The sequence below is a fragment of the Phoenix dactylifera genome, chromosome 3, assembly GCF_051530095.1.
Source record: "Phoenix dactylifera cultivar Ajwa chromosome 3, Ajwa_hap1_PhDact_Kaust_v1.1, whole genome shotgun sequence".
Lineage (NCBI taxonomy): Eukaryota > Viridiplantae > Streptophyta > Magnoliopsida > Arecales > Arecaceae > Phoenix > Phoenix dactylifera.
The window spans coordinates 39,223,975-39,250,091 of record NC_143192.1 but is presented as its reverse complement, the minus strand read 5'-3'; the positions used below and the strand labels follow the sequence as shown (position 1 = coordinate 39,250,091).

The following is a 26,117-nucleotide window of genomic DNA, read 5'->3' as shown; positions in this document are numbered from 1 at the left end:
TAGTCACATGAAACAAAGTAAATAAACAAGGTATGCAGCACCTTCATTTTAAAAAGAAAAAAAAGGGGTCTCATGCGCTTCATGCGCTGAACGCCGCATGTCTCTTTTATGGACGCAACAGCGTTTGCCTCCCCTCCCTCTAAATGCTTGAAATCTAGATCCCTCCGCTGAAAACCTAGGGTTTTCAGCATCCTCCCACCTTCCTCCCAAATGGAGGACTGCCAATGGTGGTGGTTTTCTTTCATCCTCTCCCCTCCAAACAAGTGTTCTACATTCTTTGCTCGTGATGCTGGTGGTAGGTCGGAGCAGGCGGTGCCATCTCCAGCTCGGTCGTGCTTCATTTTGGTGGCGTCCCTCTTCGGATCCACCGTCACTCTCTGTCATGATGACGCTCCATTTTTCTCCTCGATCTCATTCATGAAAGGTAAGATCCTTCCAATAAGTTTGCCCTCTTTCCACTTTTTTTTTCTTTTGACCTTATTTTCCCTGGCAAATCTGCGGCGGAGAATCACGATTTTGGGTAGGATCATTCCTCCATGCCCCATTATTCCTTTTTTTTATACAACAATACTTTTTTTCTTTTCCCTCACCCTTCCTCTCGGATCTGCATCGAAGCACTAAGATTCTTTGGTGGCTCGCTCCTCTTCTATCTCTTTGTTTCGCTCTTTCCGAGACCAAAGCTGTGGCACCAGCTCCCCCGTCCTTTTTTGTAAAAAGGTTTCCATGCCGGAAAAGAAAAAATATATTGCACGGCCACTTCAACACATTTTCTTCCGGCCACAAAACCTCAAAAAAAAAAGGAAAGAAGATCTCAGTTTTTTTCGCTTTTTTTTTAAAATTGCAAAACTCTTTTTTTGCTCACCTTCCCCTCTCCTTTTTTAAAATTTTTGTTCCCAAAAACAAAAAATTATTACATGGCCGAAAAAGGGGGGCGAGGAGGGTTCTTGGTTTTTTCCACTGCTTGACACGCTTTTATGGTTTTACCTATGTTTTCGTGTTGAGGAATATCATATTTTTTTCTAGTTTTTTCTTCAAAAAAATATGTGGATACCCGCACGGGGCGGGTCGATGTTTAATCATGCGACCACCTAGGGACAGAGGGGGGAAAAAGCAAAAACAATGTTGGTTCTGAGGTCTGCATGCTCCACTGGCCATCCCCTAACAACCTAGTCCTTGTCTTATTTTCTGTTCACCTACCCCCATTTACCATGGAAAAAAAGCGGGAAGAGGAAGGCTGCCAATTGCAGCCCCCGTGCACATGGTGGAAGGAAAAGGGAAGGTAGAGAAAAGCAAAGAGTAAAGTGGGCCTACTGGTTCTGGATGGTTGTGCAAGAGGCAACAAACGCTGTGGGGTAAAACCCATGTCCTAAGAAGAATATATAGACCCACGGCTAGCCTATGGATCACTACAAGGTAGTTGGGTCATGTTTGATCAGTGTTCCTTATCAAGAAGAGGACCGGGGGGCTAGCGTAGAGGTGTTGACCTTTGCGCCCCCCGTCGGGGTCAATAACAACTTGCCATGAATGTTTGGTTAAATCCATCCCACCTTAGCAAGGTACAGACATTAATATGCACATCTCATCATTAACTCATGGATTTACCGCTGTCTGGCCGATGTCTCTCTTTCTTTTCTTTTTCTGAGTTTTTTCTCTCTATTTCTTCGGTTTCATGGCAAATTAACTTTTCTTTTTTGTTTTCTTTTCCTACCGCCCCCACTGGAGCATGGCACACATCCTGCAACTTGACATTACTGTGCAAATCCACATGCTTCCCAACGCTTGCAACTGCGTCAAGAAGCACCCCCTCCCCTCTCCAAGTAAGAAAAGCTGTCGAGATTTACCCCCCTATTTATCCAGTTTCCAGATTTTCTTTTCTTTTTTTCTCCATGCGTCAAGAACCTGGTTTTACTGGACATCCACGTGCTTGCCAACATTCACTACCACTTACTGCATTTAACAGAAAGGAAGGCATACACGCGGCGCAACGGGGGGAGCAGACATGCACTCCGACCGCTACTGGACTCATCTTTAATGTCAATCTCTCTCCTTTTTTTTCTTTTTCGAGTTTTTTGTCTCTATTTCTGTATTTCACCGATTTTCTAGCAGACTGACTTTTTCTTTTTGTTTTTCTCCTACTGCACCCAATAGAGCACGGGCACAAATGCCGCAACCTTAAGTTACCGAACATACCCACGTGCTTCTCAATGTCCACTATTGGTGTCTAGAAGCACCCTATCCTCCCTTTACGTAAGGTAAAGCCAACGAGTTTTTCTTCCTATTTCTCCGGTTTTCGGACTGACTTTCTTTTTTTTTTTTCCAGTACCCAGACCCAATGCAGTACACATGGTCTGCCGTACCGGCCGGTACGGACCGGTACCGGCCGGTACGGACCGGTACCGGCCGGTACGGACCGGTACCGGCCGGTACGGACCGGTACCGGCCGGTACGGACCGGTACCGGCCGGTACATACCGGTACCGGATCTTACCGGTACGGTACAACTACATATTTCGGTACCGAACCGTACCGGCCCGTACCGACCGGTACCGACCCATACCGACTCGGTACCGGACCGTACCGAACCGGTACCAGCCCAAACCGACCAGTCCATACCGGCTCCAATTTTTTTTGGCTTTTAGCCCCATCGGTATAGTACCGGTTCGGCTCGGTTTGGTTCGGTACCGTACCGGTACCGATGCCCACCGGTACGTCGGTACAGTCGGTACCGCGTACCTTGGCAGTACATGCATGCGTCCTGCAACTTGGCATTACCGGACATATCCACATGCTTGTCAACACCCACTACCACTTACCGCATTTAATGGCAAGGAAGGCATACACACGGTGCAACATGGGGAGCGGACATGTGGCATACTACGACTACCACTGGACTCATCTTAATGTAGTTGTTTAGATGAGGCCCCGATCCAACTTCCCTTCCAATGCATTGCTCACTTCTCCAGAGAGGAAGCTTTTATAAGGGGGAGGGAGAGATGGAGAGGGATCACCCAATAGAGGGAGAAACAGAAAACAAGGGAAGAGACGAGGGGAAAAAAGGGTGGGTGACATGTAATAGAGAGAGGAAAGAGGATGAGGGAGGAGATGGAGTGGGTGAGAGAGGAAATGGAGAGAAGGGGATGGCCAACCAGTAGGAGGGTTGATGAGATGGCATCCAATGGTGCTTTGTAGGTAGAGAGCGGGGATAGTGCAAGAGGTGGATGGTGTCACATGTGAGGTGGGAGCAGTGAAGGGGTTTCATGAGGGAGAAATAAGTGGAAGGGGAGAGGCATGGGTTCGGTTGGGTCTGGCCCAAGTTGGGGTGGACCTGGGTCAATCTTGTTGCAATGATTTAATCTTCGTACATATTTTTAAATTCTTCTTTCATGTTGGCTGAGCTTGATTATTATGTCATTGCACACAGTTTTATTTGCAGCTTATATGCGAGATGTCTAAAAAATTTATTAATAAATTGTTTCGTTAGCCATACTTACATGTATACTTACATGTCGATGTTTCATTTAAAAGTAGTTTACTTTGATCTCAAGTAGAATGATTAACTTATGGGAATGTAATTCAAGTATTATTTCTGAGATTAAAATTTATCATTTTCTGTAGGGATCTCACGTTCTGCAAAAGGATATTGCATGGTCTCGGTCCTAGAAACCATGAAAACATTTTCATCAGAAGATGGCCTTACAGAAGAAGCAATAGTTACCAAGCTCCGCACGTGCCGGTATCACCATTTATATCTGCACACTTCTTTGAGACAAAATTCTTCAGGTGTGGACATTTATGCTATAAATTTTCAATGCATTTATGCTTTGCTTCACCAGGTCATGTACTTCTAATTTTAATAACTTATTTCCTCTATTGATTTTGATATTCAAATTCACCGCATAAACTTGTCAATGCTTGCTTTAGATGTATCCTCTTTTTCATTTGAAAATTGAGTGTGCAAGAACTTTGATAGCTTTACTCCAATATTTTTCCCTAATTCTGTTTAGATCTCATTTTTAGGAAATGTTATAATGAGTGTGGTCCTTTAACTATGAAGTTTAATTCAGCTGTTTAACAAACTTCCCTTGCTTTTGCTGCTGTTGCTCCCTTAGGCAACCTGTGGCATTTACAGCTAGAGCCGAAATGTTTATAAAACAAGTAGTGCTGATGTTGATGTAATTAAAAGAAGTCTGTACTGTATGATATTTTAATAATAAAAATTCATTTTTTGCTGCACCTAGAAATTTATTTGGGTTCTGGAGTTGCTTTGTCAAGAATAATAGATGGGCCAATGAAGTTATCAGCCATTTCTAATATGTTTTTCTTGTGTAAGAACGAAGGCAGCTATTTTTTGTAGCCAGGTATACAAACTTGTGAAAGTTGAAGCCAATTATTACAAACTCTTGTTTTAGCAAACCTCATTGTTTGGCATAATATCATGTGTGGCTGTTTGTCCTATAACATTATCTCTACACATCATTTGAACTCTGCCCTTGTTCTTCTCCATCTTTTCCTCATGACTTTGCTATTTTACAACCTTCTGCTATCCTTAAACACTCTGTAATCATCCATATCTTGTATGGTATCTCTTCTTTTATGGTGGGAAAGGGGGTGAGGGAGAAAAAGAGACATTTGGTATATGTACCTTGTTTAATTGTACCTTGTTGATCTTATGGGTGAAGTATGAGTGTCTTATGGAAGTTCTGAAATCTTGTTACTGGTGCTGGTATTGGTTGGGTTGATTCAGTACAATGCTGATTGTACTATATTGGCACATGATACGGTGGTGCCAACTAGAAGTTGGCATCATTTTTTTAAAATTTTTGCGTTGTTTTACAATTGTTATCAGGGTTAGATCAAGTTGAGGCAAAAAATGCAATATATTTGTTGTAATTAGATTGAACAGTACAAAGTAACAGAAAACAAAGTCGAGATAAAAGAATACATGGCATTTTGGTTGGTGCCCAACCTTCAAAATATCCGAGAATCAACCTGAAGGCATAAAATTTGGTTGGTTTTTTGAAATTTGGTGATTTTTGGCCTCATTTCATGGAAAAATTCGGGGAAAAAAAAAAGAGTGGAAGGAGTTGCTTACCTTGGGTTGTTTTATTTCTTGGCTTCAATCTGACCACCTTCATTGAACTTGCTGGATCGGAGCAAACTCCATCAGTCTTACTCTCTTATTCTTTCGTGCACACGGTTTTACTACTTACATAAATATGACATATTTCCTGCCCATGTTACTTAGTTATTAAGGTTTACATTGCATTTATACGCCACTTTTCAAGTGATCTTGTCTTTTTGATTCTTTAATTCTTCAAATATTGTGTGGCAAGACTTTTTTTGCAACTTCTATATTATGTATATTATTTACCTGGATTAAGTTAATTTTTTACTCTTGGCTTGAATTTTAGAGCCATTAAAACTAAAACACATCCAGTAGAAGCTAACCAAAGATTTCCTGGTCAATTTTTTATTTTTTTTTAATTTTTAATTTTTAATTTTTTGAGACCTATTTTTACTGATCTCTATCTCATTTCTCCCCTTGAGATGAGGACAACTCCTTGCATTCATTTTCCTCCTTTGTGTGTAGGCCATTTCTAAGTTCAGGGGAATTTTGGATGGTCACTCCTTGGTTATATGAGCTTAAATTACAACCTGTGAAGCAGCTGTTATTACTTGGAAATTGTCCTTACAGTTTTCATGGCAAGCAACCCTTGCCAAATTTTGCCTTGGTGAGGAATTTGAATCAATTTCTATTGGGATGATGTCAGATTGATGACCGGTTATAAAAATTGTTCAATTCTCACATGTAACTTTCTCAACTTTTATGTTCATGGGCCACGGCTAACTTGCTGGGGAAAGGCTTGGATGATGATGATCACTTTTAGTTTCTAATTTTCCTTTGAAATTAGAAACCACATAACTAAAATCATTATTGTCTAGTTTCGCCATGATGGAAGGGTGATTTGAATTTGTTTGTAATTTATGAAGATCAAGGTTCGGAATCTTGATACAGGACCTAGCAGCGGTACACGTTGTACTGAGTGTTAGTATGGTATATACCTTAATACAGACATTGGGTACAGGGATGTATTGCCTCAGTACAATACCAATATCGTCCGGTTCCCTGCCGATATGGTATGGTAGGGTACTAGGTCGTATGGTCCTGTACAACAAATTATGGTGAAGAACTGAAGATTATAGGGTTAAGTTCTATGGTGCTTGTTTTATAACTATAACAGGCAGAACTTCTCTTTTAGTTGCTCGAAAAGGAATTAAAAGAATAGAAATATCTAATGATTTTATGGTAGCTGTTTGGTGATAACTGTGACCAAAACATCCTGTGTAGGTACTTCTCGTTGGGGAGAATTTGGTGAGGGGGGGCTTTTGTGGGGAGAATGTAATGGAAAGCCCTTTGAATGGTTTCATGGTGATCCTGTTGAAGAGCTTCTGTGCAAGGTTTGTAGCTTGAGTTGTTCTAGCTTACATAGTTTGCAAAATCATTATTATTGGGTTCTGTTTACGTGTATCTCATTTGTTACCACATTTTCCTAAGAGTAACAAACAATTGCAACAACTTTTTTCTTACTCTTACTAGATGACAAGTCTTGTTACTATAAGTTCATAGTCTATCCTAATTTGTGCATGTCTTTGCTTCTGTGATGTTTTTTTTTTATTTGGAAAACTTGAGGATATGGTGGATATTGTGTATTTTTTTTAATGTAGAGATTTCTATTGACATCTGGCAGATTTTCTAGAATGACCTTATGCAAGCCGACTCATTCTTCAAGAGATCTAGGAAACCATAGAATATAAATACGTCCATATTTTTCTCTAAAGTGAATGGAGGTTGACTTTTGCTCCATTTGAAAATAAGGATCACGCTCATGTTTCATTATCATTGCCCTATGATATCAGTGCTTCGTGTCAATTATATTTTGACTAAATAATGATTTTAAGAATATCTTGATTTCTTTGTAGTTGGCCAACTGTCAAGTATTGCAAATGCCTTTCTTGTCCCCTTTTTGTATTAGAAGAACAGGTAGCCATAGTAAAAAAATTAGCCAAGAAATGCAGAAAAGTAAAACAAAGCTAAACCATCATAAAGAAATTAGATTATCTAAAGCGTCATGATTTACAATTGCAGGACAATCTCAAGGATTGTTACAAGCCATCGTAGATTTCAGACAATCTTATGGTTTCCATCATATGAGAATATTGCCATCCTCAAGTGTTCCAATAAATTATCTTAGAAAATTGAAGTCATGTGAATAGTACTTTTTTTCTATTACTCATTTGATCATTAACAAAATGAATTATTAGTCCAGATTATAAAATGGAATTAAAATTAAAGGTAGATTTATGAGCATTGAAGACTAAACAAAGATAAGTTTCTTCTTGCAACTAAGATTTAGCTGCAAAGTAATTGAACTTGATGGAAATGAAGTTATTTTGTCCTTCCCTTTATTGTAACCGAGATTACAAACTATTCCATATTCCTCTAATCTAATGATAACTTTGGCTAATTTTCAAATTTGCTCCTCCAAAATACAATGCACATAGTTCAATTTTTCTTTTATATTTTCTGAAAGTATCTTAATCTTATGGTTAACATTTTTGCATTTGTTGAAGGTAAGAGAGATATATGGTGTTGACCAAGAAACCACATTTCGAAATGTTACTGTATATTCAGAGAGAAGGCCTCAACCTTTGTATCTTGGAACTGCAACTCAAATAGGTTAGAGAAAATATATTTGATACTAATTATTTCTTTTTATAAGTAATACCAATTATGCTAATGTTAATGAACATTTGATTATTGATGCATGTACACATTTTGCAGGAGTCATACCAACTGAGGGAATACCTAGCTTGTTGAAGGTTTTGCTTCCTGTAAACTGTGTTGGCCTTCCAATATTGTGAGTCTTCGTTATTGTTTAATTTCCTTTTCAAACGAGAAATTGGCATACAAAGGAAATCTTGGAAAATCTTTTGCGCATATCATAGACAACTTAAGCTTTGAAAATTGTTTGTATAATTTGCTTGTGAATTTTATTTTTCTACCCAAATGTAATTAATATTGATCTTTGGACTATTGACTAAAGCTTTATATCTTATGAATTTGAATTTTTGAAACATAAATGCTCATTGGTTGAATCAAAAGCAGGTAATTTTTAGTAACTTACATTTTTGCCAACTATTCAAAATAAATCCTTGGAGTTTTTAATTCGTATACAGTGCAAACTTCTCAACCTGATTGATTCTATGATCTCATTAAAATTGACAAAAAAGCGTAGTTTGTTGGCCTTTCTCCAACCATGAAACTGCACTTCTTGTGCGTCTGTGATATTTGGCCTAATGCCATCATGAAATTCCCAGTATGGGTCTAAATCACCACCTCTGATCTTCAACTGTTCCAAGTCTTTGAAGTTTTGTATGTTTTGGTTCCTAAAGATTCAACCAGTTCTTTCATCATGCAAACATATTTTTAAGCTGGCCATTCTCATCGTAGTCTTTATCCCTTATAAGCAATATTCTGAGTTCAGTGCATAGCGTGCATGTTACTAGATTAAAGTTTCCTACTTCTCATATGTGTAATAACCCTCTTGTACTTAGACACTTGTATGGATATGATATACTGACATGTGAACATTCTGTTAGTATGCTAATTGTTGAATAATATTGAAATAGGTGATATTCCTTGAAGTCTAATTCCTACTAGACTTCAGAATTTTAACAATGTTTTGGCATAGTAAGTTTTATGAAATTTTAAGATTTAGAAATAGCTTAGCTTTTAAAAGTTGAAATTTTGACTCGGCATTAGAAATTTATTGTTTGAGCAAACACTAAGAAAACAGCTTTTAATTCTTAAGAAATTTGAATTTTTTAGTATCTTTATTGAACTCAAAGGTTTGGGGGGAGGGGTACTTTCATATTTACTTAAATATTATTCATGAAAATGAGGGTTGTTCTTAAGGGCCTTGTTGGAAATTTTACTTGTTGACTCATCACCTGTTTCATATCCTTATGCGAACCGAACTTTCTTGTGACCTTTGGAAATAGCTTGCTTAGGGAACTGACCTAATTAGGCAAGCCGCCTAGCAGGCCCCACTAACTTAGCCGATTTACCTTACGTATAATTGGAGGCAAGGGTGGACCAACCAAGGAAGGAAAAGAAGAGTAGGAAGAAGAAGAGGAAGGAGAAGAGGATTGTGGATAAGGGAACTTAGGCTTTCAAATTATATCCTATAAATTTGATAGTCAATATAAAGCTTATGCTTTCTTTTGAAACCCTAAAGCCTAGTTGCTCTTGAGAAGTTCTATGAAATCCTAGAGTTGAACTATTTCCTATGTTTGAAATTTTAAGAAGTATCCGGTGTTTGAACCCTTTCTAGACTAGCTATTGTTTTTGAAACTTTAAAAGTACTTGTCAATGCTTAAAGCCTAAAGTTTCTTTTTGAAAATTTGAAATCTATAAACAGCTCTTGCATCAAGTTTATAACATGCCCTCAAGATCTTGATGCATTCTTCTTTGGAAATGTGAATCTTAGGTTATTTGAAATTAATCGTCATTTCTAATTGGATAACTTCAAAATGATTTGAGTTCAAGTGGATACTCTTGAATTAAGTCCGTCGAACCGGTATCATGATCTATACCGATTGGCAGATGGGTCGGTACAGTATTGGTTCGGTACTATGCCGACACACAGGATGCTTGGGCGTGCTGGTTCGGGTCGGTATGATATCGGTTTGTTACCATATTGAAACACAATATGCTTGGGCGTGCTGGTTCGGGTCGGTATGGTATCAGTTCATTACCATACTGAAACACGATACGCTTGGGCATGTTGTTTTCGAATCGGCATGCTTAATAACCGGCACCCAATTTTTTTAAATTTTTTAAAGTTTAATTAATTGGTAATCAATTTTTTCAACTTTTTTCATGATTTTAAGTCTAATTTGATATATTTTTTTGATGTTTTTGATGTTTTTTGATGTTTCCATGATTCCTGTTTAACCTAAATGATGCATCTTGTTGTTTTAAAATGATACAAAACATCAAATGATTAGTGAGATGTTGCATACTTCAAGCACAACATAAAATATTCTCAAATCAAGTAGTGAGGTAAAAAATATAAAATAATATAATCGATTATATATTTTTAAAGTCCAACATTCATATCGATATCTAAAATTACGTCGAGCGGCAACGTCTCCTGTAGATATCTGAATCATTAGCATAGTCAGGAGGCACATCAGCCCACCCTTCTAATCAAGCGGCATTGTAGTCTTGTATGTTCGTTCTATAAGGAACGCACTTTAGGTTATAAGCACTTTCGGATTTCTCGCTGAAGTTCTAGCTTTGAGAGGTGTCTCTGGATGATAAAATGGCTGCGAAGGGGCTCATTCAAATAAGCCAGCAGTAAAATTTGGCCCGTAAGATACTTCGGGCTGCGTAGAATAGTAGCTATCGGAAGATGCCTCAGACACACCATATCCATATCTGTATCCGTATGAGTCATAAGCTATATATGGCTGCGGATAATATAATTCAGTATACGACACCGAACCTAATATATCTATAGATCCTACTCCACATGCGAGGTCATATGCAGCTGCATCGTGTTTTCTTGAATGATCTCAAGAAGCATGTCTTTTATATGCAATCGTATCCTTTCGGACTCCATCAGATCGTGCACCATGGTTCCTTTTTTTGTGTAACATGCATAAATTGGGACTCATCAGTGAATCAAAAACCATCCTGTGGCTCTCATAAACAGTGGTCTCATGTCCACTTCCACCATGGCCAGCAGTTCTATGACCATCAGAACTGCTGCTTCTAGTCTGAATCTGAGTAAACTTGCTCTTCCACACTCTTCATTGGGGTTGCAGGTATTTTGTTTTCTTTTTGGTGTGCTGGGCAGCTGCTTGTTTATCCTTCATGCCACTCGCTGTCTGCTTATCTTTCGTGCCTCTTTGTCTGGTTATGTTGGAAGGATGTATGTCGCCCTTCTGACCGAGTCGACCGGATAGCATAGTGGCCTTGTCTAAGTATATCTCGATCATATTTCTTTGAGGATGTCTCGGATAAGAAGTCATATGGTGAATCCTGTTGCTGTAACTGATTAGCTGGAAGGATGTGTGGAATATTGCTCTCTGCCAATTGCCCTGTATCGATGCTAGTCCTGCTGGCTATGAAACTGGCCGGTCGTGGCGGTGATCCTTTTATCAATCTTTGGCTTCCGCTGGTGGCCTATAAGACATCTGATTATAGGATCATCCTCATCATCAATGAAAGTACTATGGATTGGATCTGTGTACTTTAGCTCTACTTTCTGTAGAATGCACTTCAGCCTCAACCTCAGATTGTAGTGAACATATATAAGGTCGTTGAAATGCTTATGTGTCAAACGGTTCCTTGCTGTGCATGAGCGCGAAGGTGGACCAGTTATGCTTATAGCCACTTGAGGAGATTGTTTGGAAGAGAATCTGGATAGCTAGCCGCTTAAATTTTTTTCGGATAAACCAAAATGAATCTACCATTCAGCTGCAAAAATATTTAAGAAAATTACATATAAGATAGTATCATACTAGTAACTATCTAATGCTAGATAAATGTCCTCCTGATGTGTAATATATCTGGATTCATATTGTCATTGTAAAATTGTACAAATATTGGAGCAATCTAATTTTCAATATTCTTGTTTACCTGCCAGACGCAAGTCCCTACTCATTTGGTAGTCCTACCGTCGCTCAATGATGTCGATGTACTCTTAGGCATATATGTCGGATCTACCTCCTTGATTGAATCTTTGCCCTCTCCATCATATGATTCAAGAAGCCCATCTGGGGGTATTTCTCATTGTCCATGGTTCGAAGCACTTCATATAATAGTCTGATAGCATTCACTATCGTAGTGGCCCGTTGCCAGAATGTCTGTCTTATCACTAAGTCCTCGACAATGCTACCTTCAGTGCCGACCCTTGCAAATCTACTTTTCTGCCACGCGGAACTGACAAACATTTGACGAGAGCTATTTTCTTCTCAAGAAGGCTATCAAGTGCAACGTAGTTGGTAGCAAACCGTGTGATTTTTGGTCTCAAAATCTCTTCTCCTGCATACCTCCTTATCAGTGAAAGGACCCACATATGATTATAAATATACTTGATGATGGTTTGGGCTGTCTCCATGGTAAAAAATGGTGGCAGATCAACTAATGAGTTGACTAGAGGTGGCCTTGTTGAGAAGAGAAGCTCCAACTTTTGTGACCAAGAGTAGAGGAAGGCTTCAAAAGACCTGGATAGGAATCATGAGGTTGTGGTAGAGATTCTAGCCTTTTCAAGAAAAATGTTAGTGCAGTGGGAAAAGTAGTTGTTTTCACTATGTTATGGACTTATAGTTACTTTACTAAATAAATAATTTAAGATCTTATTCTGCATGATTTTATCCTAGAGATGCTGTAGCTTTTGTGTAAGAGTTGGATATCATCTTGTAATTGAAAAATTTTAGTAGTACAGTCTATAACATTTTTGATCTCTTTCTCATACTTCATTTCAGTCTCACTGTAGTTATTTAGTATACTTGGTGCTCTACTGCCTCGAATTATCGTCATGCTTAGGATGTAAATGAGCAATAAGCATGCTTCAATGTCAAATTCATGGCAATTATTTATCTTACAGGTATATTCGAGATCTTCTTCTTAATCCTCCCACTTATGAGATTGCTTCGGCAATTCAAGGTAAGTTGAGCTTATCATCTGACCCAGATTGAAAGAAAGAAGAATAACAAATTTGTATGTCTGCAATTTTAGAACTACATCTCGGTGTCATCATTTGGGTAGTAGAACTTTTTGACAAATCAAACTTGCGTGGTTAATCTTACTTGGGCATCCTTGCAGTAATAGAATCATGAGTCTTTCACAGATTAGCACATCAAACCTTGAGTACCATGACATTAATCATCTATTTAATTCTTCCATTTCTTCATTCATGCACCTACTACTCTGGGCAAAGGTAGTGGTGATTTGATTTGAAATATCCTCTCCCACATTCTGTATGTGGGATCAACATGAATTTCATAATTTTTCTTATCAAAGATCTCTTCATGTTAGAGCTGCAAGAGTGTATATGTTGTTTAAGAATCCTGCCAGGGTGGCCAGAAAGATACTGAGTTCTATTATTATTCTGCTTGTCAAAAAGGTGAGTGTGCATTTGTTAATATTTTTCCAGTTAACATGTCCAAAACATGAATTTCTATTATTTAAAAGTTGGATGGTTAATTTTTAAATTAAAAATTAAGAAATAAAACCAATAGTCCATATCATGGAAAATTTGGGTGAAAAACTATTTGCATTAATTAATGAACTACTATTTTAAAAAGATTTTACTTTGAAAGCCAGGAGGCAAGAAGCATCTTACGACTTGCTAATATGAGCATGACACTGAAGTTGAAATAAGGGCCAAGAATATGTTCTGATTATGACCTACTCGAGGAACAATAGGGAGTTTTATTTTGGTTTTAAGTTTTAGTGTAATGTTCCTTAAAACTTACGTAAAGATTTGGGATAAGCTGAATGTTTAATTTAAAGAAAATTTCTTTTATGTTTGCAACATATTCCTTATTCAACCAGCATATGAATTTCTTAGAGTTTTATGTCATATTTTTGTTACTCTATTAGGAGATGCTTGTTTGAAATCTAATGAGTGATATAGAAACCTCAAAGAACAACTTAATCTCTGCACATATTGTATAACTTGTTCTGAGGCTAACTTTTGGTGAGCACAGAGTAGCGAACGGTTGGCCCTATTGACCATAGTAGGATTAAGAACATTAAGGTGCCAAAGGAGTTTGCACCGCTAAAGGTGGAAGTGGTGCAGTCTTTGACTTGCTGGTGGACATAGAACTACCTAAGGAGTTAAAAGTATAGTAGCATAAGTAATGTACGGTTTTCTAGATAAAGGGAAAGTCATGAGCTTATAATTTTTTTTGATCTTCAAAGATCTGTGCAAAGGATCTGAATTTTCTTATTGTATGTTTAGAAGGACTCAGTCCAATGGTGGATATAAGACAGTTGAAGAAATAAAATAAGTGAAATCTGCAAAATGATTAGCTTTTTAGGGTTTTAACAGGTTTGGTGTTGGCTTACTTTACTAACCTACACTCGATGAGAGACATTAAGGGTGGGATTTAAGATGTATTTATTAGTTTATCGTGTGGAATATTTGGATGGCTGCATTCTGATTAAACGGGTGAAGATGCCATAATTAGATTGTATAAAAGTGAGATAAGGGAAAAAAGTAAGAAAAGTGATTAGAAAATTGATTGAGATGATATGCACATGTAAACGAAGACCTGAGGAAGCTCTAGTAGGGAGAGATACTTAGTTTGTGCTGAAGGTGGTAAGAAAAGGAGATAAGACCTAATGTATCTATAGATGAAGGTTGCGACGAAGGATACATAATAACTTTTATTAGCATAAATAGGAATATTTGGCGAATGATGATTCATGAAACTAACCCCAGATAGTTGGGAAAAGGCTGGATAGTTATGGTTAGGTAATTAGATTGCATAAAAATGGGTACATGTTATATGCGTGGCTTTTGTGATCCTAGATTTGTTTTAATGTTCCCAGCTGTTAGAGAGCTGATGCAGGCCAGAGGTGCACCAGGAAGCAATGGAGACTTCTAATTATCAGAGTGTGCACAGCTGCACAAAGATTGCTTCATCATGACCAGCATGAAGAATTTGAGCTTCAAACCACTTCCATGATGTCCAGGATTGTGTCAGCTTTTAGACGCATCTTGAATAATGCAATCAGCTTTTGAAGGAGCAAGTTATGGTCGAAAAGAAATGAAAGGGTATTGGGGCTGTTCTGTGAATGCTGGAAGCCTGGAACAGCTGTTTGCATAGTCTAATTGCATAATTTGTACCATGTACATAGTCTTGTGCCATCAGAAGCACTTGACAGCAACTGAAATGCTGTCCAATACATTTGTCGCATTTTTAACAGGCATTCTTACACCAAACTCAGTATGTTGTCACTGATTTTCAGGAAAAGTTAGTATGATCTCACTGTTTTGAAGCTGAATCTGACTGGAAGTGATTTTCAGCAGATTCTTAGTGGTTAGAGTAAAAACCCAGCAGCATAATAACTGCCATCCAATTCCCAAAACTGTCAATAGGCCCTGTTTCAAGTTTTTTCCAATTTGTCTTTCCTTCTTGATATTTTCTTAGTTTCAGTTGAGTATTTTGGATTCCACGAATTCGTTCTGATGTACGGCCCTTAAACACTACAGATACCACTGTATTCTACCAGACTTCATCAAGTAATGAATAATATTTTTGTCAATGAGTTTTTTCTTAAATTTCTTGTGTGGCGAGATGCTGTGTGAGCCATGATGTGAGGCTGTGGTTTTCTAGAGGAGGAGCTTGGTAGAGGCCAGGCGACTTAAAATCGAGTTTGGATGAAGATTCTGGTGCTAGGCCAGGAGGCCAAGTGCTCTTCTTTTGGAGCCCCATGAAGGCAGAACCGCAGAAGTTTGAGGTCAACAGTCAAGCAAAAACTTGCGACGTGTGAGACCTTTTATTTGTTCATTCCTAACTTGTAGGTGACATCTTCTAAATGTTTTCCCCACTTTCTTTACTTCCGGTTCTGCAATCCCTTTTTTATTCTTCCTCTGAGTTTATGTTATTTTGAATGAAGCCAAGGAACTTTCCCAGCCTAGCTTGTATCAGGAGACAATTTGGAAGTAATATGTTTTCTCAACTATGTACATGGACCAAATATTAGAATTCTTGGTGGTAGCCAATTTAGATTAGTACATCCATTTTGGAGCAGAAGGATAAAATTGGTCGATTGTTCCACATACACTGAAGTTGGTCAGATGCAGCAATGGGTTGGTATTTGCAAACTTCATGGGGAAGACAAATGTGAAGTTGACTCATGACTTAACATTGACTTTATTTGACAACTGAATTATTTTAAAAAAGGGTGATTTAACTACTATTTGACTATGGCAACACAAAGAACCTGATTGCTCTAACTTTTTCAAATGTTGATGCTAATATTGTTGACCCATTAGCGTTTTTCCTTTCTAAGCACATGAGCTCTTGCTCTCATTTATCATTTGTAGCATCATCTTTTCTCATGGAATCCTTCATTCATAGGGCCAGTTCAGCCCGTACCGAACCGGTCCGGTCGGCATTAAAAAATGGTACCTGCTTGTACCGATCGGTTCGGTTGGTTTGCACCGGTTCCAATTTTTTTTGGGCTTTTGGATGAGTGAACCTGATCGAACTAGTGCTACCGGTTTGGTATCGATTCGGTTCGGTCCGAACCAGTACCGAATCGGTCCGGTGGCCGACTGTTACGCCTATCAGTACCAGTTCAGCGATCCTTGATTCATAGTAAACAATCTCACATGCTTGCGCAGTTGATGTCATTATGGGGAAGCATTATTATAGTCTACACATCTTTATTTCCATATATTGTCAATTTTTTGGTTCAGGAACCATTCTCATCTCCCCTTGTTTCTTTGCGGACCCACGAGAGTGTGTATTTAGTCCCACACCAGTTATGCATTGGGGAGATCAAGGACTTAAATAGGGCCAAGGATCAAAATAAACACCTTTTGGCTAGCTTTTTTGGGTGAGATTGTAGGTTGCTGTGTCCTTCAAGCTTCTATATATTAATGTTCCTTTATGTGGATATATTTGCTCCTTTAGATATACTTGCTTCACTTTTATTCTCCATGATAAGTACAAAAATCTCCTAGGGCTTCTACTTTTGCTTCTTTATTACACTATGTATATATGCTGGGTCTTGGGTCTTGAAGTTGCCGTCTCTCATGAGGTTTATGGGCAACACGGTGGTAATCCAGACATCTGATCTATTAAGCTTGTTTTAGCTGGAAAACACTACTGGTGATGCACCAAGAGCTTCATGTAAATACTTTGATGCTTAGCCAAGTATTGATATAAAGGCTCAAATTATTGAAAGCTCAAATGGCATTGGTGCTGATGCTATCCCCTTGACAAAAAGCTATTCAAATTTCTGTTTGTCTAATCTTTGAGGTGCAGACCAGACTTCTGACTGTTTTATTCATCAGCATCATTTTGACCTAGCATCCAGTCAACTTAAACTTCCAGTGGTAATTTTACTGCAGATTTTATTGTTTTTGGGGAAGCTCTTGGCATATGACAGGCGATTTATTATGGAACTTATTCAACATTCAGTTATATTGTCAATTTGTATGTAACTGTACATAAGTCAACATATAGAATGCATAGACGGGGTAGGCCATTATAATTGTTTACATATTACTTTTATTCTGTGTTTTTATTTTATTGCATTCTTCCAACCTTGATTTTTTTTTCCTCAAGTTTCATTTCCATATAAAAGCATCCATTTTTATCGATTCTCTCATGGTGTTATTTGCTCATAAATTATTTCTGGTTTTATTTCTCTGTGCATTATATACCAATTCGACTGAATTTGTTTATATTTATTTGATGCTATTCTAAGTCAGTGCTCTTTCTGGCAGAGGCATGCAGGCTTATGAGCAATGTGACTTGTTCAATCCCTGAGTTTACTTGCATATCAGCACCAAAGGTTGTATTTTGGACACTCAATTATAAAATTTGAAAATTCATTTTTAAGCTGCAGGTTTTGCTCCAGTGCTTGTTTTATTGCTACTTATTATTTTCAACCAGCTGTACATTAAGGTTAGAATGTTTTGAGTTTAGGTTTCCTCTAATGCAGAGAATAGTGTGTCAAAGTTTTACGCCATTATGCTTGGTTACCTGGATCACAATGTATCAAATTGGATGTAAAAGCCAAAAAAAGGTGCTAGATAAAGTGAAAAAAATGAATAGAAGAAAAATAAAAGAATACTAAAAAGTTACTACACAAGATTTTAGAGTATTGTGTTATGTAAGCTCTTTGTTTGCAACTTTGCATGGTTTCATCTGTTTTCTTCTGTAATAATATTTTATTTAAGAAAAATTCATAAAGCATACTGATACTTTTGAGTACCGGACTGATCTAACCATACTAAACTGGTGACAAACTGATACAGTACTTGGTACCAAGATTGGACCTTGATAGGACCTTTCTGAAGGTCTCAACTTGTTAGGGTTATAACTATCATCCATGAGCAAATATTTCTCCTTTAACTCAAGTAAAAGAAGAAAATGATCCATAGTTGACACTTCAGGGCCTATGTACCTAAAGAAAAGATGAGATCTCCCCAAGCTAATACTAAATGGTTAAATGGTGCTTAGAAAAGCATTCAAGGCTCATTGTTCACTGTTTCGTCCAAAACCAAACCATTGAAACTGAACCAATATTAGCTTGTTTTGGTTGAAATTCTTTATGTGGCATTCGGTAGGAGTAAGAAATATTGGAATAAGAGAAGTTGTCAAATCTTATGCGTGGATGGAATAGTTTAAGATGCTGTTTGGTTATTTTCTGGGAATAGACTGAAAAAAAGGAAAAACTGTCTAATTTAAGCTGGTCTTTTTTGAAACCTCAAATTTTGCATGTATTAGGCCCAAATGTGACATGGTTTAACCCAAAAAATAACAGCTCAAGACATAAACCCTTAAGCACCTCAAGTGTGCCAAGTGCCAACAATGCTAGTAACTACATTCTTACCACCTTTTTGGTTTTGTTGTCATTTAATCTTTCTTTTTTTAAAAGAAAAAATAAGAAATCTTGTAACTCATCTTCTAAATTTACTTTCATTTTCTACTTTTGAAAAACATGTTTTCACATATATACCCCTAGGAATTGTCTTTTTGCATATTTAGCCCTATGAAATTGACTGTTGCATACATACCTCTAATTTTTATTTATTTGCAGTTATATACATGTATTCTTAAAATATGATTTATTGATGGCGAAAGCTAAGTATTTAAGCTTGAAAAGACATGAACACCCTTTTGTGTTAACACCTTAGGTTCTAGAATCCAGAGCGGATGATGGTGCTAGTGCGAGGAGGATATTTTAGAAACACTTTTAGCAAGGAAGCGTTTAGGAAGCGGGTGCAATTTTGGAAGTCCGGGAAGATTCCAAAGTAGGTGTTTTACCCTAGATAAAAAGATTCCGAGTACTAGGATGGATACCATCAATAGTTTTCAAATAGGGGTATGGATAAGAGTTTTCATTTGTAGGAATAACCCTCCTATCTCTTCAACTGTCAAATGACTTTTGAGTTTTTGCCCACCAATATCGCTGTAATAATTTAATATATTATATTTTGCCCACCAATCATTGCTCGGTGTACTATACCAACACATGGTAGTTAAGCAACATCCGCCGAACCATTACTAAGACTTGTACCGGTCAGCGCTCGGTATGGTTCGGTATCAGTTTGGACCCGTACCATGTCAGTACGGGTAGGGTGTGCCGGTCTTCGTATCTGCATGCCCTTTTTTTGGAGAGTTTTCAAAATTTTTTAATTAATAATCGCTCTTTTCGAACTTTTTAATGATTTTAAGTCTAATTTTTTTTTGATATTTTCTTGATGCTTTTTGATGTTTCTATGATTCCGGTTTAACCTAAATGATGCATCTTATTGTTTTAAAATGATACAAATCATAAAATGATTTGTGAGATTCTGCATGCTACAATGAACAATATAAAATAATCTTAAATCAAGTAGTGACGTTAAAATTAAAAAATAATATAATCAATTACATACATTTAAATGTATACATACCGATATCTAAAATCGGATTGAGTGGCGATGCCTCATAGGTATCCAGATTATCAACATGATCAGGCGGCACATCATCCCCCTCTTTATCCAAGCGGCGTAGTCTTGTACTTTCATCCTATAAGGAAAGTGTGGCTGGTTATAAGCATCAGGATCTCTCATTGAAGCTCTGGCTCTAAAAGGTGTTCTTTGGCTGATAATACGGCTGTGGAGGGATCCATCCATATATGCAAGCAGCAGAATTCGACTCGTAAGATGCTCTATACTACGTAGGGTAGTAGCTACCGGAAGATGCTTCAAACGTACCATATTCGTATCCGTATGGGTCATAGGCTGGTTGTGGCTGTGGATAATAAAATTCAGTATACGACTCGGAATTTGATACACCTATGGATCCTACTCCATGTGCGAGGTCATCTACAGTTGCATTGTATCCTCCTGAATGACCTCGAGGAGCCCGTCTTCGATACGCAATGATATTCTTGTGGGCTCTATCAGATCATGCACCATGGTCTCTATCCTGTGTAGCATGCGTAAACTGACTCACCGATGAATCAAAGACCACCCTACGACTGTCTCATAAACGATGGTTTTCTGTCCTCCACTCTCTCTGGCAAGTAGCTCTATGACCACCAGAATTGCTCCTACTGATCTCTGAATCCGAGTGAACTGACTTCTCGTGACTCTCCATTGGGGCTATAGATGCCTTTTGTTTTTCTTTTTTGGTGTGCTGGGCAGATGTCTTCTTACCATTCGTGCCCCTCTCTGCCTGGCTATGCTAGGAGGATGTACGTTGCCCTTCTGACCAAGTCGATCGAGTTATGTAGCGGCCTCGTCTAAGCATCTCTTAATCATACCTCTGAGAGAATGTCTCGAAGGAGTCATATGGTGACCGACTCCGCTGTGACAGTAACCAATCAGTTAGAAGGATGCATGGAATATTGCTCTCAGCTCATTGTCCTGCATCGACCCTAGCCTCACTGCGTACGAAACTTGGTGATCGCGGAGGCGATCTTTGCTCATCAAACTCTGGTTCATGCTGCTGGCCCACAAGCATCCGATCATAGGATCATCCTCATCATTAACGAAAGCACTATGGATTGGATCTGTATACTTGAAAGCTACTTCTTCCTGAATGCACTTCAGCCTCAATCTTAGATTGTAGTGAACATATACCAGGTCGTTGAGGCACTTTTGTGTCAAACGGTTCCTCTGCTTGCTATGGATGAGGGTGAAGGTAGATCAGTTGCGCTCATAGCCACTTGAGGAGACCATCTGGAAAAGGATCTGGATAGTTAGCCGCTTAAGATTTTTCGTGGACAACCCAAAATGAATCTACCGTATAGCTGCAAAAATATTGAAAAAAATTACATATAAGATAATACCTTATTAGTAACCATCTAACGCCAGGTAAATGTTCTTCTGATGTGCAACATACTTAGATTCATACTTTTCTTATGATAGCTGCAGAGATTTCAAAGTTGTTCGTGCTCTCTGTAAATATTTTGGTCTGTGAAAAAGAACCGTGTTGTAATATGTCAGTAATTGAAGATACTAGTTAACTTACATATGTCACTTAAGTTAACTTATATCTTCTAGACATAAAGCCACAACTTCTGGATATGGCTCCATCTTGTAAATCATATTACGCAGAGCGGCCAGAAGTTCGTCATCCATATTGATTCCAGCTATGCTGTACTGGAACCGAGGGTTCACGTAGTATGCTGCAGGTAAAGTTCGTTATTGTCATTGTAAAATTGTATAAATATTGGAGCAGTCTAATTTTCAATATTTTTGCTTACCTGCTAGATGTAAGTTTTTAGCCATCTAGTAGTTCCACCACCGCTCAATGATGTTGATGTAATCATGGGCATGCATTGGATCTGCCTCTATGATCTGAGTCTTCTCCTTTTCCATCATGTGATACAGGAAGCCCATTTGGGGTACCTCTCGCTGTCCACAGTCTAAAGTACTTCATACAATGGTCTGTAGCCTTCACTATCGTAGTGGCTCACTATCAGAATGTCTACCCGGTCATCAAATTCTCGATGCTGCTCCCTTCAGTGTCGACCCTTGCATATCTACTGCCTGCCACTCGAGACTAACAAACATCTGATGTAGAGCTGCTTCCTTCTCAAGAAGGCTATCAAGTGCAATATAGTTGGTAGCAAACTGTATGACTCCAGGTTTCAAGATCTCTCTCTCTGCATACCTCTTCATCAGTAAAAGGACCCTCGTATGGTTATAAATATACCTGATGATGGTTTGAGTTGTCTTCACTATCTGTTGCACCCTACGAATCTTCGCAATGTCTATTAACATGAGGTTGATACAATGTGTAGCACATGGGATCCAGAAAATATGGCTGCCGTTCCATCAAGATCTTTCCGATGGCCATATATTGTGGCCCATTATCAGTGATGACATGCACGACATTTTTCTCTCCTACTTAATCAATCACCTCCAGTTTAAGGATGTACGTGGGGTCGTGCACCTGATCAGAAGCATCAACCGACTTGTGGAAGAACGCCTTCATATTACAATATGTCAGGAAGTTGATGCTCCGTCTGGTAGGATCGGTCCAACCATTACACATCACCGTCAGTCCATATGTGGGCCACCTACTCTTATAGAAGGTAATCCATTTTTCTAGCTCCTTATTACTATCAAGAAGCTCATCGTAGATGTTCTTCGGACTTGGAGGATCTACACCGAGACCGACAACTTGTATTGTAAAAATGGCAGACATATAGTACGTATTGTCTGCCACATTCGCTGAAATGTGGCTGAAGTGGAATTAGGATCCATTAGCTCACCACATCCTTCTTACCCAAGAGCATTGGTCTATGATCCTAGCCAATGTCATGCTCTGGCTCATTTTTTTTTAAATAGCTCAATTTCTGCAAGTTTATCAAGTACGCCAGTTTATCAATTATTTAAAAATAGAAAAATTTTATTACGATAAAGATAATTTTTCATCTCAGAAAATACATATGATATATCTAATACATAATTCTAATTTTTCATATATATATATATATATATTAATTTTTAAATTTAAAAATATGTTTAATTTCATAAATTTAGAAAAATATGACTTCTAGCTCAGAAATTACTTCTGAATTATGTAATATGTACTACTAATTTTTCGTAATTTTTGAAATTATTTATATATATTTTTTATTTTTTAAATTTAAAAATAATTTTTCAATATGAATATTTTAAAAAATTAATTTCAGCTTGGATCCATACAGATCTTAACAATGGATGCTACACATATTTTTCTAGGCCCTTGGGCATGCATCAAAAGGCTACTTATTTTTCGATTTTTTTCAAATTTAGGCTTCGACTACTTTGTGCATGATTGCATCAAAACTTGAATGAATTGATACTATATTTTATGAAGAGTAGCTTGCATGCCTCTATATACATTTTTGATTTTACATATTTTTTTAATTTTAATTTATTTTATTTTTTTATTTTTGAATTCAAAAATATATTTTTATTTTTTAAAAATTATATACAATTCGAAAAGTAAAATTTTTTATGTCATCATTTAGATCGTCTGTTGATCTACAACATACAATAAAATCAAGCCCAGATTGAAAATTTTGGCATCTTTTCTTATTTTGCAATTTTCGAGCTATTTTTTGAAGCCCCTTAAGGCAAGAGAATAAGATAGGGAGGAGGAAACGCATCTTATTTAGGCTTGAATCTTCCTTCTCAACTGCTAATTTAGTGGATTTTTTTAGTTTTTAGGAAGGGAGAGCAGCGGAAACCTCTTTGCCGCTTTCACCTGTTGTTGGAAAGGCCTTCGCAACAATGGATATAAAGTTTATACCACTCAAAAGAGGGGGCCCGGTTTAGAATCAGGTCAGCTTGGTGTGAACCAGCTGGTTTGCACCGAGTTTGAACGGTTCCGGACGGTTCTAGGCCGGTTCGCACCGATGCCAGATGTTTCTAGTCGGTTCGGGGCCAAAACCAAATATTAAAGCCAAACCGATTCGGTTTTGCACCTGATCGGCTCGGTACTGCCCGAAACGTGCGTTTCGGCCTAGTTCGGTAGACCATGGTAGTTATCATGGTTCATTATACCGGTCCGAACTGAAAGTACGAAGCATGCCGTACCATATCGGTTCGATATTGATAGCAAGTATGGGTGGCATACCAACACTCGGTATGCCGAAAAGATCCATATCATACCGTACCAACATCGTATTAGTGTCATCGGTACGGGTCCGGTAACGAGATAGTGAACCTTGGTTGATAGTGTCCCTTTTGGTGCCGAACTACTATATTGTGCTTAGTACAGTTTATTTTGTTATGGGAGCAGAATTGTTTCTTGAACCCTTGCGATATAATATATAATTTTGATATTATCGTGAATATCATATTCATATCATTATTTGTGTAATATAATCTATATGGGTATATTACTGTAAGTAATAGATATTCTTGTCATTCTAATGGTAGTATATGTATATACTTTTTCATCAATATAAATAGAATATGTGGGTTTCAATTTTAAACACAATTAACATATATGTTTCTAATTTATTTGTAGTATACCAATATTCATAAAATTATTCATTAATACTAATTATAAATTTGTAATACTATTTTATAATGTCAATATATTACAATTTTACTATGACAATTTTTTTAACAATTTTTTATATATAAAAATTAAATTGTTAGATATTGTCTTGAAAATTTATTTTAATAGTAAATTAGTAAGAAAAATTATTATGTTAGTGTAAGAGTACTATATGATACTATTTATATTGACAAAAAATTGTTATTAGGTTATTTAATGTTTGATTGTTATATATTAATCTTATAAATATAGTATAATAATACATAACAAAAATCACTAAAATGTTTATGTAAGCAGATATAAATTTGTAGCTATTATAATACTATAAAATTGTGCCCCATAATTATGTAAATTGATACAAAACAATTGAGATATTTAGTTATTCTGCTTGTTATATACTGTGAAATTATTGTAGTTATATATTAATTTTAATAGCATTACATTATGTAATATGGAATAAATCCTCAAAAACTAAATGGCTGATGGAAAAGTTTGGAGGATATTGTTGCGAAAGGATATTTAAGGTCCTTTTATATGGTAAACAACTAGTATATTTTGACATTTGGCTAGCTAGATTTTGGCACGGGTGCATATACAAATAAATTGAAATCCAGGAGTATGTATGCATATGTCAATTTTTAAGGCGTAAATGCGCAAAAAAGGTTGTTTTGCAAGGCTATTTTTGCGATAAATGCTTTTAAGTTTGATTTTTGCACCACTCTACCTTGATTTTTTGATGATTTCTCATACCATAATCATTGTAATTTTGATGCATTGCAATATATACTTGTTATCTGTTGACTACTGTATATTTTGTCTATGATTATCCAGACCGCTATTGTGACCCATCTTGATCGGGTATCGGGATGGTATGACCCAACACTATATCATATGGACATGCGATATCAAGGATCGCCAAACCAATACTGGTCGGCATATCGGTTGGCGCCGGTATCGGTTCGGACTGGTACCGAACCGACCAAAAGGCCACAGCGTGCGCGCGGTGCACTGTGGCCAAAATGACCACAGCTCGTCGTGGCCTTAAATGCCACAGATCGAACCAGACTCGGTGTCGGTTCGCACCAAGTCCTGGCCGAATTAGAAGGAACCGGTCTGGTTCCGTTTGGTTCGGCCTTGTACCGGCTGGTTTCGGCTCCGCCGGTATGAAGTAAACCGGCCAAGACGGGCAGATTCAGCATTCCTTGTGCGATATGCATCATTATGTGAGTTCACCTAATCTAGTGTTTTACCCTAAAATCTAAAGATAAAGATGAGAGGAGGGGGGGCTGCAGGGGTTCTAGCATCCTATTGGTGGTTGATGGAGAAGATTGTGGTGGTAGAGGTGGTGGGGCCTATGGAGATTGAGGGTGTGGAGGGTGATCAGCAACAATGGAGGTGACTTTGGCAAGGTTGGCACTGAGGCAAAGGCAATCTCAAGCTTCAGATTTGAGCCACCGTATGACATCAACACAAGGATTGCTAGCAATTAGAGAGAGAATGGCGAGAAGATAAGGGTTGGGACTTGGGATTGGGTTTGAAATTAAGATGAGAGAGGGGGGATGCAATTTTTAATAAGAAGAGAGGGCTTGTTTGGCCTAGCCGAACCTGGTCAGTATCACCCAACACTGGGTAGAATTGGTTGGTCTGGCCCAGCTCACTCCCTGCCTGGTTTTGAAAGCCTGAACTGTCCTGGTTTTGGGTTGGTTTGGTTTGTTATCCCCTCAACTAGGCAGTTCAGGATGGTTTGGCAAACCATGATTTGGTCAGTCAGCCATCATGATTCCTTTCCTTTGCTATGTAATT

General features: G+C 37.8%; 1 protein-coding gene across 2 annotated transcripts in view; it reads left to right on the top strand.

Annotated features, from left to right (window-relative positions):
• MSH1 (MUTL protein homolog 1) overlaps nucleotides 1-26,117 on the top strand; it is a 63,987-nt gene that overhangs the window by 18,198 nt on the left and 19,672 nt on the right. For both annotated transcript variants that reach the window (XR_606288.6, XM_008811444.6), the window contains exons 9-14: nucleotides 3,615-3,779; nucleotides 6,349-6,458; nucleotides 7,632-7,737; nucleotides 7,843-7,918; nucleotides 12,680-12,738; nucleotides 17,543-17,610. Coding sequence is in view for 1 of the 2 variants with exons in the window: in XM_008811444.6 (XP_008809666.2) it covers nucleotides 3,615-3,779; nucleotides 6,349-6,458; nucleotides 7,632-7,737; nucleotides 7,843-7,918; nucleotides 12,680-12,738; nucleotides 17,543-17,610 (584 nt within the window). In the remaining variant the exon portion in view is untranslated. The remainder of the gene's footprint in view (nucleotides 1-3,614; nucleotides 3,780-6,348; nucleotides 6,459-7,631; nucleotides 7,738-7,842; nucleotides 7,919-12,679; nucleotides 12,739-17,542; nucleotides 17,611-26,117) is intronic.